This window comes from Callospermophilus lateralis, chromosome 8 (assembly GCF_048772815.1).
Source record: "Callospermophilus lateralis isolate mCalLat2 chromosome 8, mCalLat2.hap1, whole genome shotgun sequence".
Classification (NCBI taxonomy): domain Eukaryota; kingdom Metazoa; phylum Chordata; class Mammalia; order Rodentia; family Sciuridae; genus Callospermophilus; species Callospermophilus lateralis.
Window position 1 is genome coordinate 59,189,765 of NC_135312.1, and position 15,689 is coordinate 59,205,453.

Consider the following 15,689-nt stretch of genomic DNA (forward strand, 5'->3'; position numbering starts at 1 on the left):
AATTGCCTTTGGAGACAGCCATATACTCCCAAATCAATTTTTTAAAAAAATAATGTTACTGTATTTTTCTACCTTTATTGTATTTATACATTTATATGTGGTGCTGAGGATCAAACCCAGTGCCTCACACATGCTAGGAAAGCGCTCTACCACTGAGCTACAATCCCAGCCCTCCAAATCAATTTTTATGACTACATTAGAGTTCCCTACACAGATTTACCATAAACCAGACTGGGTGCAGTGGTGCACACCTGCTGTCCCAGCTACATAGGAGGCTGATTTGGGTCTAGGATTTCAAGGCCAGTCTAGGCAACATAGCAAGACGCTGTCTCTTAAACTAAATAAACAGATTCATTATAGATTATTTACCTACTCTATGTTGAACATTTAAGTTACTTTTGATATGAGCCAATGATGTAAGCTTTGCACATATTCTTCTGTATTCCCAGGTGATTTTTCAATCCCTCCTTTTCTTCTGTTGATAATGTAAGAGCAGCAAACTATCTCTATTAAGTATCATTTCATGAGTATCCACTGATTATAGATTACCCACATTCAGATTATATCAAGAGCACATTGAAACTTCATTCTTTTTTTCTAACAGATTAAATATACTCACCAGCTTTTGGGCATTTTTAAATGTGATGTATATGCATTCTATTTTTCTTCAAATAATTAAAGTTCTCAACAGAAAAAAATAACAATAAATAAAAGCTACCCATTATTGAAGGTCTACTCTATCAAAATCTGTGTTAAGTACTTTATGATGTTAAGTTAGTCCTAAAATTTTCACATGGAGATATACTGCTCAGATTCTTCATCTACCCTTCAGGGAATTTGTCAGTTGTGTGCCCTCAAAATCATGTACTCAGTGAAGGCAGGCATGGTGGTGCACCACCTATAATCTCAGCAGCTGGCTCAGAAGGCTGAGGCTGGAGAATTGCAAGTTCAAAGGCAGCCTCAGCAAAAGCGAGGCACTAAGCAACTCATTGAGACCGTGTCTATAAATAAAATATTAAATAGGGCTGGGGATATGGCAAAGTAGTTGAGTGCCTGAGTTCAATCCCTGGTACTCACCCACCTCCCCCCCAAAAAAAGCAAAAATATAGGTCAATTTTAGCCCATGTCCATGGTTTAATTCTCGTAGGACATATTAGCTTCAAAGCTCCTAGGGGATCATTTCCACTTCTCTAGATATGAAATTCTGCTTCCTCCCTTTCTTTTCCACAAATGTTGATTCCTAATATACTCCAGAATGACAAATTATCTCAGAGTCTTCTTTCTGGAAACCCAAATTGTAATATGAGAAATTACTATTACCATTACAAAGATGAAGAAAATTGAGGCTAGGCAAATCTTTTTGCAAAATAAGATGGTTTATCTATCTCTAAAATCTCAGAACTTTTCCTATATTCCAATATTCATAACAGATCACCCATGCCAGTTTTCTAGACACACTTTTACACGACCTTTAACATCATGGATATAATTATTTTCATTTAGAAACCTAACTAGTTAAAATAGTTTAATGACTCTCGGTTTACCAATCTTACCTTTTAGATTTTCCATTCTCCTCTTCACTGGTCTTAATCCTACTTTGAAGATAATGTTACTTCAATAAGATCATGAAAGCAAAATAGAAACTGTATAGCTCTGGTTTTTCTCCTTTTTTTTCCATCTTTTTTTCTTTTTTAAAAGGGGAGTAGCTTTGTATCTTTGACAATAGACAGCTAGTTCTCATACATATTAACTGACTGAAATTTTTTTAAATGGTGACAGGGACATGGGTTACCAAAGCACAGAGTGTGTTTGGTGAATCTTTATTCTCATTATGTTTTCTGGACAACCACACATGGATATGATCTATTCCTTTGGCTCAGACTTTATTGAGCCTGTTATCAACGTGTATATCTTAAACTCCCATCTCCTTCACGGCAAACTTCCTGATCTGAGTGTCCAAGTATCATGCTGCTTGAAGCCCACTCCATGGGTGTGCTTATGAATGCTGATGTTATATTCTTGAATCAAAACCTCAAGCGGCAGAAGGGCCGTTATTCTTCTTGCCACCATTTTTCTTTGCAGGTTCCACTCTGCTGGGCCCAGGTGGGAAAGGAAGAGCAGCTATTTTTCCTTATTCAATTAGTATTTACACAATCACAGTGGGTCTATCCCTTGTTATTTATACAGCATACTGAAACTTAAAATACCCTCCTTGTTGAGTGTTTTCCTCAGCACTTCTATCAAGTCTTTGGTTTTTCTTAATTTTCCTGGCAATGACTACAGTTTCTTAAAACTGTTTTTAAAAACATGCTTTTCTTCATTTAGAAAACAATTCTTTTAAAATGAATCCTGAATATAATTATTTGTTTTATTAGATATTTCCAACTTTCTTTGTTGGTATAATTTATGACAGTATTGCCATACTTCTAAAAGCTCCTAGTCTTCTTGAAGTATCTTCTTTTTATTGACTTTGGTTTCAAGAAGTTCAGAAAAATAAAACTAGCTTTCCCAAACACGTGATTATAATTAACACTCTCTTCTTTGACACTGAAAAACACTAAAGCAAAGTGTCTCTCAAATCTTTTCACTAGCTTCAGCATCTGTTCTCAGGTAGTTGAGAACTAAGGAACCAAAGACACTTCCCTTTTTCTACTGAAAGTTAAATAAGAATTGAAAATGCTACTTGAACCTTAAGAATTTTTAGCTACTCTGCATTTCAGAAGAATGATTTCCAGTATTAATGGTGATAGCTATGATCTTGCACCATTTACCTTTTTTCTGTTTATTTTATGAAGAAATCATTTTGAAATACATAGGTCTTCTTTCATTGCTTCTATTAGATGCTTCTTTTTAAATATACATATTAATTTATAGTTTTTTTTCTAATCACTAATCTAAATTCACCAAGCATTGGTAATATGAAAAATCTTAAACTTTTCTTTTAGTATTTAAATTCATTTATTATTTGTATTCTATGACTGGTATACAGATACTATAAGCATCATTACTGACACTTTTTTCCCTAAGAATTCTTCCACCTTTTAGAAAAATTTAAACAAAACTCACATGGGTATAAGAAAGGACACAAAAACCTTCTCCCATGAAAAAGATTATTCAGTTGTGTATTCATATGCAGGAAGAATGTCCAAAACAAGCCTTCAGATAAAGAAATAACTCAATTTCTTACCAACTTGTGGTTTAAAAGTAATTTGGCTATCATGTGACTAAAGGGCTGGAGATGTGGCTCAGTGTTTAAGAAACCCTGGGTTCAATTCTCAGTACAAAAAAAAAAAAAAAAAAAAAGACTTAAGTAATATTCCTTACCTATAAAAAGGAACGATGTTAAGAAGACAGTATAATTGCCCATGAGTTGCCTCATACCCTCCTTTTCTGGATCACATCTATGTACTCTTAAACTAAACATAGTATAAAATACTATGAAAAATATAACAAACGATAAATTTAAAGCAATTTTCCCAAATGAGGCAATCTTGAAAGAGATAAATAATAATAGATGCGCAAACAAAATGTCAAAAGAATTCTTTAGTATAGTGGTTAAAAGCATGGACTATAAAGTTAGACTGCGGTGTAACCATGGACAAGTTACTGAACCAGGGCATGCCCTGGTATCCTCATCTATAAAAAAAAAAAAAAAAAAAAAAACAGGGGGTTGGGGTTGGGGTTCAGTGGTAGAGTACCTACCTAGCATGGGCGAGGCCCTGGGTTCCACTGATCCTCAGTACCACATAAAAATAAATAAATAAAATATTGTGTCCAACTAAAAAATAAATATTAAAAAAAAAACAGGAAATAGTTCTTTGCCTACCTCTGAGGAGTGCTTGCTTTAAAAGTTAAATAAGACAATCTATATAGATAATTAGAAAAGACCTGGCCTATCGTAAACACTGTAGAAAAAACAGTAACTCTTACTCTTAAAATTCATAAAAAATTTGGAATTCAGTATACTCTAACCTCAGACATAGGGCCCAGTACTAAATATAAACCAAAATGAGATTATCTCCACTAAAAATTCATGGGAAAGAAGGAAATTGTGTACATATAAATGAAAAGGGGAAAAAATGAATAACAAGTGTACCAAATATATTTCAAATTCACTGAATTTATTTACCTAAAATAGTATGTCATACTGGTAAGATATTATGTCAACAAAAGTATTGACTGGCTTTGTTATAATAGGGACCAAAAAGGGAAATAATGGAAATAATCACAAGCATATATATGTTTATTCTATAAGTAGATAATTCCCCATCTAATGTATCAACTCCCAATCAACCATCAGATTCAACATTTATCAGACTTCATGCAATTTCCACTGCCCTGTCTCAATTTATTCTTTTTAACTCCCTACTTCTATAAGCTCTGTCCAGCCTTACTGATCTATTCTTATCTCTCTTATGCATATTATAATTGTCCACTGTGCCTATCTCTTCTTACTAGAGTTGAGCTTTCAATGTAATCAGAAACTATGACTTGTCTTTTTTGTCTATCATGCCTAGTATGGGACCTGGCACAAACAAATGCTCAGCAAACATTTAGTGAATAAATGAGTAAATAAACAATGATAATTCAAATGAGGAAAAGGTTGAAAAAAAAGAATCAATGATTCTGAAAAAGCCTACTATCAGAAAAGAAAAGAAACCCAGATGACTTATTGGTAATCTTAAAAGGCAACAATTTTCACTTATCACAAAAACTTTTACTTTATAAAAATATATCTTCAAAAAATTATGAAACCATATTCATTCAAGTCTACTTCTAAAATTTTTTATGCAATTTGACAATAAAAGCATAAAGAATAATACAATATACATCCCTGTTTCCAATATACAGTCTTTAAAAAAAAAAAAAAAAACACTACCAACAGTTTTTAACTTCTGTAACATTTGTTTTTAGCTTTGTTTTTTAGGGTCAAACCAAAGTCAATTTTAAATGTGTAACAATTAAATAAATTTACACTGTTTTGCTGTTTCCTTAACTTACTTTTCTGTTTTGAAGAATATTGCACAACCGTCCACATGCTTTCTCTCCTGCTCAGACATGATTTTGGCACGTGACTTTGGAGAAAAAAATCCATCATATCCACGCTCCTTCAATGCTGGCAGAAAGAGAGTGAAGTATTGCTCTGTTTCCACTTCCTGAGATGAAAGAAAACTTGTTATCTAAATGACACCGGGAAACACTGATTGGGACATAGGAATATTCAACATTATGAGTAAGGTCTGATTAAGTTCAAACAGTTCACATAATGAATATTATCTATCTTACCTTATTGTTAATAGCTGCCAAGCTGTCATTTAGCAAGGGTAAAACATGAAAAAATCAGAAAGGTGGCATGATTTTCATATGTTCACACAGCTAGTTAGTAACAGGAGTAGGATACATCCCAAGTCTCTAGACTTCCAATTTAGAGTTTATTCGAATATAATTGACTTTCTCAAGACCAAGTAAGCTGGACATATGATATAGATTAAGGTGGTAGGTAATAGAACATTTTATATAGGGAGGTAATTTTTAAAATTATTTATTTTAAAAATAAATAATGAACTATGGTGGGAAAGAATGATACCCAAGATTGAGAAACATAAAATCAAGAAAAAAAATCTACTTTTTATAAATGTTTAGGTACCTGAATATCAGTTATCCAGTCAATGGTCTCTCAAATAATTTCGATCACTCTTTCATCATATTTTTAACAAATCTTTCCAAATAATCAAATATGATGAGAATTTATGTTTGAAGATGCTCATAACAGCATGATTTTTATAATAGCAAAAACTTACAAACTAGTAAATGCCCAACAGAAGGAAAAAAGTTAAATCAATATATGTTCGTATAATTAACTGGTTTTGAAGAATGTTAGTTAACATGGAAAATGCATTAAATACAATTATCAAGAAACAAAATATGCCAATAACCAATTTTATTTTGAAAATATACAGGTAAATATAAGTTGGTAAGGGAATGTGTAGAAGAAAAATAGAAGTTTTAGCATAGCCACTATCTTTGGGGATATGGGAATAGGATCTTCTTGCAACATGTTTTATATTTTTTCAAAATTTTCAACTTTTCTAGAACAAACACTATCAGACAGTTATTATTTCTATAACAGAAAAAAAAGTCATCTTAAATTATGATGAATCATTCTTCAAACTATACATTATTTAGAAGGATGTGAGGCTGTTATTACTATAAATACTAAACCAAAAGGTAAACAGTTCAATAACTAAAATAGCCTAATTTTATTTGTTTCCTCCTGCCGCCCAATTCTGTGTCCCTCTCAGTGTTCATAAGGAAATTTAATTTTTATAGATTTTTAAACTTTATTTCTCAAGCAACATTAAAAAATCATTAACATACTCTATTACAAAAATATATATATATGTAAAAGTACCAGGGCATGGTGGTACAGGCCTGTAATCGCAGCTACACAGGAGATTCAAACATGAGGATCACAAATTCAAGATCAGCCTAGGCAACTCAACAACACCCTGCTCCAAATAAAATTTAAAAGGGGACAGCTCAGTACTTGAGTGCTTGCCTAGCATGCACAGGTCCTGGGTTCAATCCCCAATTTACCCTCTGCCCAACACATACATAGAAAAAAAAAAAAAAAAACATATATACACACATGCATATATTTATTTATAAGTAATCAATTTTTCTTAATTAGGATATGCCAAAACAGAATGTATTTTTTTGAAACACCTTTAAGAAATGGTATTTGAGGTAACAGACAAGTTACTTTGCCTGATTTGATCATTCCACAGTAGAAATACATGTATCAGGAGCTGGGATTGTGGCTCAGTGGTAGAGCGCTTGCCTAGCATGTGTGAGGCAATGGTTCAATTCTCAGCACCGCATATAAATAAATGAACAAAATAAAGGCCCATTAAAAAAATACATGTATCAAAATATCCCACTATATCCCATTAAAATACACAATTATTATCAATAAAAAATATTAAATACATTTTCAAGCACTTAAAGTGCTTTGGAAGTTATTAAGAAAAAAAATGAACGAAATCTACTCAAATGTTTTTGGCTAATCATTAGCTAAGTGTTGAGAAGAAGAACACAGAACATATTTCATTAAAAACACATTTCTTGGGGCTGGGGTTGTGGCTCGCCTAGAGCGCTCGCCTAGCACATGTAAGACACTGGGTTCGATCCTCAGCACCACATAAAAATAAATAAAATAAAGGTATTATGTCCAACTACAACTAAAAAAATTTTTTTAAAAACCACATTTCTTCTTCATTTAAATTCATTAATAATGAAGTGTTACTGAATAGAAGACTCTTAAGGTCTCCCTCTCCGATTCAAGGGTATGCAACTTCAACTACTGGGCCTTTTATGAGTCAGTCCTTTCATCAGTATTTTACTCCCTTGGAGACCTAAGGCCTTAAGAGGAAACAAGAAGAATTTTTAAAATTATGTTCAGTGTTTCAAAAAGTCCAGCAGACATTATACATTTCCTAAAATAAAACTGCATGAATTAAGGGGTGGGGGGAAGAATATCAATTTCAGTGGTGGTTTATAAAGTAAGGTAAAAAGTAGGATTTATAGTATAATATCTTTAAATGGTTATCTTTAAAGAAAAACTGTGGGCAAGCATTTTTTTTCTAGACTCTATTATACATTAAATTTATAGTTTTGAAAAACTGATAATCTTCTGTAGATTTTTCTTTCAGCAATACCAATGATTTCTTCATAAGGTGAATTGTTAAAATGGATAATGGGTAAGACTTCAGAAAATAGTAAATGAATACAAGTGCATAGCTGTACTGAACAAAATAGTTTCCCTGTGGAGATCTCTTAAATGCTTATTAAAATTAACCTTTTTGTTTTTTAAAGACAAGGAGATAAAATAATTCCTTTAGAGTTTTGCTTTGAACACAGAATCCCAGAAGAGGATCTTCTTTTGTTTTTAAGTTCACCTTTAAGTTAAAGACAACTTAATTTCTAGTGTTACCTGAAGACTAATGATATCTGCGTCACAGTTAACAATTTCTTCCATAATTCCCTTTTTCCTGTATTCCCAGTTTAATGCCCAGGAAGGGCAATAGCCATATAGCTGCCGGGTAGCGTATTTATCACATAACACATTGTAACACATAACTGTGAAAGATGCTAAGAAGTGGGAGAAAAAAACAGACAAAAGGGAGATGATTAAGCAACTTCTTCTAAAGCAATATTACATACACACCTGAACAATTACGTACACATATCCCAAATATCATCATTGTAAAATGCCCAGGGGAGGAGTAAGATTTTGTTAAACTATATCTCCTAAAACTTCATTGGAATTCATCACACCATAGTTCGTTTATTCATCTAGAATTAGATCATTGATGTTAACAATTGAGATTGAGAAACTTTAAATTAAAATATCAAATTTTAAGTCACTATTAATTTTTTGCATGTAATTTGCTTAGAAACTTTTTGTAAAACAAAGTTAAATTTTGGTTTCATTCTAATTAACAGTCTCTAATTTCATTACTTCATATTACCAAAATATCCATTCTTTTTCCTGGGCCTTTTAATGTTCTCTGAACCAGAAAAGTGTGGACCAATAAAATTTAGTAATCAGTAACCTTTTTACCCAATGTTCATTTTTGAAATAAAATTCTCATTTTTGAAAATGTCCTTAAACTATAAAAAGACTATAAGCAGCCAGACATATGGTGTATACCTAAAATCCCAGAGGTTCAGGAGGCTGAAGCAGGAGGACAGTGAATTCAAAGCTAGACTCCACAACTTAGTGAGACCCTAAGCAACTTAGTGAGATCCTATCTCTAAACAAAATATAAAAATGGTCAGAGAGGTGGCTCAGTGGTTAAGTGCCCCTGCGTTCAATCCCTGGTACAAAAAATTAAACAAAGAAAAGGACTGTAAAGAAACTAACAGCCTGTAGAAGATGGTTTGTATCCTTATTACTTAAATTGTTCTCTAAGGTCCAGCAGTATCAGGGATTACCTAGTACCTCAGAAATGCAAAATCTCTGACCCCACAAATAACCTGCTGAACAATCCAAGAGATCCATAAGCACACATATGTTAAAGTCTTAGCAGTCCTAAGTTTTATAATTTTCTATCCTAGATGCCCATTAGAATTACTTTGTAGAGCTTAAAAGAGGGGGTAAATGCTGATATCTAGAGTGTGACTCCAGACTAAGTCAGAATATTAGGTTCCTAGTATTTATATTTTTAAAAGTCATACCAGGTTTTTTAATGAGCAGACATGGTGGAGAATCCAAGATAAAGTAATACTTAATTGAGACTAGTTCCATTTCAGAGGATAGAAAAGGTATGAAGAAAAATTCAGATAAATGATCCCCCAGGTATCTAATAGTCATTTTGTATACTGAGAGCTAAATTTCAATTTGACTTATTTGTATTCTCTTATCATCTACCTTTGAAATGGCCTAGAACCATTTCCAAATCACTATATATTGTAAAGTGAGCACCCTGAGTTTACCTTACTCTGCTTCTCTGGGTTTGAAATGTCTTTTGGAAATAAGAAGAAGCAAGATAGAAACAAAATGAGTGAATAAAAGTCTAAGACTTTTGTGAAGTGAGATTTTTTATAGAAAAAGTCATAAATTTTAATACTATAAAATATCCAAAATTCTTTATATTAGTAGTATGCCTGTAGTTTTTAAACACAACTAAAAATTATTTAAGGTGCCCTTATCACTGCTCGTTCACACTTAATTACTGTCTGGTACCTTTCTACAATGTTAGCTTAGTTTATCATAATAAATCACTATTATTTGTCATCACTTATTATATACATCCCCTTATGCATCAGTAATTTTTTAAAAAAGGCTAGAATTGTTAGTATCTTTTGTAAGCACTTAAGAGTCTCAGGGAAACACCATGAACCTGAAACACCCCCCACACACACACACACACACAAAAAAAAAAAATCCATGCTAATTTTTCAAAAGAGAAAATCCCAAGACTACATTACTTTGAGAATTCAGCAACTATGAAAACTTATTTCTGCTGTTCTTTTTCTTCAAAGAAATATAGCTATGTGATATTAGGAAAGCATTTCTTCAAAATTACATCCACTCATATTCAAAGGGAAATTACTCTGAAGAACTAGAAAATGGTGTTTTTAGTATTAGAAAGCTTATGATTAATTACACACTAGGGAAGACCAAGTATAAAATAAAAGGCTTTGTAGAAAGCCTTGGTGTTCTTTTTACTTAGACCACCAATGTGCGTCATGATAAGGAGTAACTGTTATTCATGATAACAATGACACAGTGCCCTTTCTGACAGGTTGAAACTATGGTTCTAGTGTGTGGTGATTTTAGAAGTATTACCCCAGGCATACACAAAACTATATTGTATATTATATTTCTCAGAGTTATTAAAATGCAAATAGAAACATGAAGGTTACACTTCCCACATTTCCCAATACTAAATAAAATAAATACTAAATCAAATGTTTTGTTCTGAATCTTTAAAAAAAAGTCAAAAATTCATAAGCAGAAGAGCTTTTATATTGTTCAACATGTCAATAATACATTCTAACTGTGATTTACTCTTTAAAAATTATTAAAGTAGCAGTAGCAGTATTCAATGACTGGTTTATTTTTATATCGAAACAGTGGAAATCTTCATTTAATTTTAAGTTGAAATTAATATGAGAATTATTACTTGTGATGAAACAAGTCATTGGAAGAAACCATAATTTATAATTTTATTTCAAGTAGAACTCCCAATCCCAAAAATGTCTCATCTGTCATATAAGCATTTTATAAATGAAATTCTATAAATGAAGTTCTATAAACTGCTACTGGTCCCTACAGAGAAACAAAGGTTTATATTTTCTATATTATTACTATTCTAGACATGCTAAATTATACCCTTAAATTTCACAAATACTTACCCTGTACTATTTCTACAACCCTAGACCAGTATATTTTATTACCAGTTCCATTAAGTTAATTTATCATTAAGATATAGGTCTACCTTCCAGGAGTTGCATCTCTGTGAAAATACAAAATAACTTGTGCATAAGCCTATCTTAATATGGATTTTAAATATTCTTACATTCATCTAACCATGGAAGGTAAAATGAGGCCTGTTAACTAGAGACTGTGAAGCCTAAATGGAATTTCAAGTATCTCTGAAAAGAGTCAAATAAGAATGAGAAACTACCTGATGGCAGAATTTGGTCTCGTTCTTTTAATGTAATCCATGGCCTCGGAGGAAGCTGCTCTGGATGAACTAGGGGAAAAAAAAAATTGTAAGCATAAGTTAATGTCGTGTGTTTCTAAAATCAGTGTCACTTAATTTATAAGGAAAAATCAACCTGGTTTCTATTCAGCTGTAATGGTTCACAAACTGACTTAAAAATCCAATGCTGAAATTTAATGAGGATTTAGAAACCAAAGGAAATATAAGAAGAGCTATGAAGAGAACATAAAACATCAGAAAAGGACATTAGGAAACTCATTAATGGTATTTTCACTTGCACTTATGAAAGGTACCTATTTAAAACCTTAAGTAAAATCTTACTGTCTTAATTACATATGTAAATTGTGTTGAGTCAGCCTTGTTTCCTGCCAGGAAATCAAAGCCATATAAAATTGTAACAGGCTGACAAATTAAAATGTTCAAACATCTTTAAAACAGGGGAAGGTGGGGGGGAGGCTGCACTTGAATGTATAATAAAGTTGAATTTTCTAGTTCTTTTTTTTCTTCTTTTTTTTTACTTCCTGGTCTTACTTTATCTCTTTTATAATGTCAGTACAAAGCAAAAGGTTAGAACTGCAATGGTCAAAAAAAAAAAGGAAGGCAGTAGTTAAACATTAAATTGCTCAGATATGGTTATCAATACCATGAACTAAAACTAGGGAATTACTATGTGAAAGAAAATAACTAAGATTTAACGACCTCCTTCTCTTCTTCTTTTTGAAAATCTTTGCAATTACATAACAAATCATTCAAGTCTGCAGATTTGTCCAAGGTATTAGTAGCTGAGAAATGTACTCCTTTAAAACAAAATCACTCCATTTTCATTCAGCTCTGGAAATTCTGACAAAAGTATCCCAGACCTTTAAGAGTGTCACTTTACTCATCATTCTGGTACTCCAAATATCTATTTAAAGAATACTACTCTGTTTTAGCAACCACACTTTTTAGAATAGAATGAACATTATTTCACATATTCCACATCTTGGCAGAAAGAAAGAAAAGTTATCAGAACAAATCATCCAGCTAGTTCAATATATTCAATCCTAGAAAATAATCATGCCTACTGGAAGTACCATTCCAGAATCACAGCAACTTGTTTCAAAAAAGCATTCTACAAATAGAATAAGAGTAAACAAAGAACATTCTAGCACTTGAGATCCTTAATAGCAAAATCTACCTAAGCTGTTGTGGGTAAAAATCTAGAAATCAAGCTTCTCAAAATAAAACAAGTAATTAATGTCAACATTTTGGTGCTTTCCAAATCTTAACTAAAACTATATATCAGTCTAAGTAGTTCAGCAACAACATTGAAAGAGCCAACATTCAATCTCACTAGTAACCAGGAAAATTTAAAAGATAAGGCAGTATATGTCTACCCAATTGACAAAAAAATTTCAAATTTAATAATATCCAGGGTTTGTGATAATGTAATAGCTACTTGAATATTTAGCTGGTAAGAATATAAACTAGAACAATTATCTACGGAACAAATTGGTATCATCTTATTAAACTTAAAGCATTCAATTTTATTTCCTGGATTCAGTCCTATCTGCTTAAAGCAGCATTCAAAAAAATATGAATTACCCTATTGTTTTATAATAACAAAAGCAAAGGTAAACAGCTAACTAATATCCATTTTTAAGAAAGACTTTACCAGTTAGAAGAAAAACTGAGACACTTATATGTTAAAGTGTAAAGACATCCAAGGAATCCTACTAAGAAAAAAAGTAGCAAAATGTATAAGGATTGAATATGATAGTTTATTAGAAAATATAAAACCATACTCTAAAAAAAGTTACAGTACAAAATTTCTCCTGATATAATTTTTGCATGTAAATGGCTGCCCAAAAAGTACAAGGAAACAGACCCAACTTTTAAATGTGATAACCTACACAGAGGAACTGGAATTAAAGGTAGAAACCAAAGGAAATTTTATCTTTAACAGGAATTTTAACATATTTTACAAGAAGAATCGGATATTGGTGTCAGATGAAGTTAATTGTTTAAAGGTAAAACTGCATGGTCAATGATATGACAAAAGAAAGGAACAGAGAGAAGTGTGAGATAATATCACATAAAATAAATAAACAAACTGGTGACCATCCAGTCTGCCAAAGGCAACATCCCCAGCAAAACCTGACAACCACTTCATCCCACCCACACCTCACAGTGGCTGGCAGCAGTGAGCCTAAGTCTGTCTGTAGTGATGACGTTAACTGAGCCTGAAAAAGGACAAGAGAATTACATGCAAAACCTCAATAGGAAATTTGTCTGTTAAAACGGAAGATTCAGAAAGAATCAAGGGCCTCTCAACAATTTTTATAAGTAAAAACAAATTCCCTTGAAACAAATGAAAAAAACAGAAAAACCCAGGCAAAGAAGTTATTGGGGGTGGGGGGGAGGCGTTAAAATATAATTTATCAAACTGAAAAATAACCAAAATTTTAAAGATATTAGAAGAGCATAGTTACAGAGGTAACAAAAGATAAAACCAGTGACTGCAAATAAATTAATGGAACTCAATCAGAACAAAAAAGAAAAAAACTTTTAACAGAACCTGAAGGACTTATGAAACTGTATAACCAAAGATCTACATTCATATCATCAGAGTTCTAGAAGAAAAAGGATGTGGGGATGAAGAAAGTATTCTAACAGATAAAGGATAAAAGTTTCCAGATTTGTGTTAGAAACAAACCTACAAATCCAAAAAGGTGAATAACCTCAAAGAAATCCATACCAAAACAGACTAAACTTCTGTAAACCAAAGAAAATAACTGTCAACTGCAAATTCTGTATCCAGCAAAACTATCACTTAAAAGTCAAGGGAAATAAAGATTTTAACAGACAAAGGAAAATTAAGAGAGGGATCACTTACAGAACTACTCATAAATAATAACTAAAGAAAGCTCTCTAAACAGGAAGAAAAATACAATAGAAGAAACAAAACATCAAAAAGGAAAAAAAAGGAATGGGTAAAATTAAGGATAAATACTATAGACTTTCCCTATCAGCTTCTTATATCATATATAATAGCTAAAGCAAAAAATTATAACAATAACTATTCTGGTGCTCAGTGCAAGTATCTAGCATTTAATAAAAATGAAAATTAAAAGAGCAAATCTTAGTTGATTAAAAAACATGACAACTATATGCTGATTACAAAAAAAATCTCTCAAATACAACAAAGAAAAGGTGGAAATAAAAGAATAAAAAATTATATGCTATAATAACATTAATTGTTAAAAACCAGAAATGGCTACATGTTTCAAAGCAAATGCAAGAAACACAAAAAGTAATTCATTACATATTGAGAAAATAACCAATCCGCTAAGATATAGCAATCCTAAATATGTATATACTAATCAACAGAGCTTCAAAATACCTAAAACAAAAACTGACAAAGAAAAAAAATCCAGCTTTTTTTTAGTTGTGGTTAGACATACGTACATACATTTGTTATTTATTTGTTTATTTATGGTGCTGAGGCTCAAAATCACAGTGCCTCACACATGCTAGGTAAATGCTCTACCACTGAGTCACAATTGCAACCCCTATAATGGGCAACTTTAACATCCCCAAATTACCATTTGAAAGGACTACTAGATAGTAAAATTAAAAATGAGAAGAATTGACCACCATCACCAAGATAATCTAACTTTTATTTATAGACAATTCCACTCAACCATTGCAGAATATTTATATTTATACAGAGCCTGTGGAATATTCACCAAGATGGACAGTATCCTGGATCATAACACAAATTTCAACATATCAGAGAAATTTTTCAACTGGAATTAAAACAATAATCAACTGAAAGACAACAGGAATATTTTTTAAAACAAGTGTGATTTAAATAACACATTTCTAAACAATTCATCAAAGAGGCAGTCTCAAAGGAAATTGAATGAAAATGAAACTATATATATAGCATACCAAAATTTTGTGGGGTACAGATAAAGTAGTTTTTGATAGGGTAATTCACAGTGCTACATGCTTACATTAAAAAAGAGGGATGATTTCAAACCAATAGAAATTTCTACCTCAAACTAGAAAAATAGTAAAAAAAAAAAAAACCAAAGCAAAGATGAAAAAAAAGGTTAAGATACATAAGAGTCAAATAAACAAAAATATACAATGCCAATCTGAAGCAAAGGAGAACACATGTAGAAAGTTTTTCATGTAGTTATGTTAGTGTCAAAATAAATTTAAAAGAAAAGTACAGCACAATGACAAAAGATTTAAATAACTATGAATATGAAATACATTTTAAAAAACCCTTATTACATGTCATTTAAAAGTTAAAAGAATAGGAATAGCAAACAGTGGAATGAATCTGACAACTTTCATATGTGCATAATAAATACAGTCATTCTCACTATCATGTACAACCACAAGACTGTGATCCCAATTAGAATAAAATATACTCCATGTTTTTATAAATATGTCAAAATACAC

At 31.7% G+C, this 15,689-nt stretch overlaps 1 protein-coding gene across 5 annotated transcripts in view; it reads right to left on the reverse strand.

Moving 5' to 3' along the window:
• Positions 1-15,689, reverse strand: part of Cnot6l (CCR4-NOT transcription complex subunit 6 like) — a 98,539-nt gene that overhangs the window by 18,793 nt on the left and 64,057 nt on the right. For all 5 annotated transcript variants that reach the window (XM_076863935.2, XM_076863933.2, XM_076863932.2 and 2 more), the window contains 3 exons: positions 11,196-11,264; positions 7,994-8,151; positions 5,002-5,156 (listed from right to left, as the gene is read on the reverse strand). In XM_076863935.2, the coding sequence (XP_076720050.1) occupies positions 5,002-5,156; positions 7,994-8,151; positions 11,196-11,264 (382 nt within the window). The remainder of the gene's footprint in view (positions 1-5,001; positions 5,157-7,993; positions 8,152-11,195; positions 11,265-15,689) is intronic.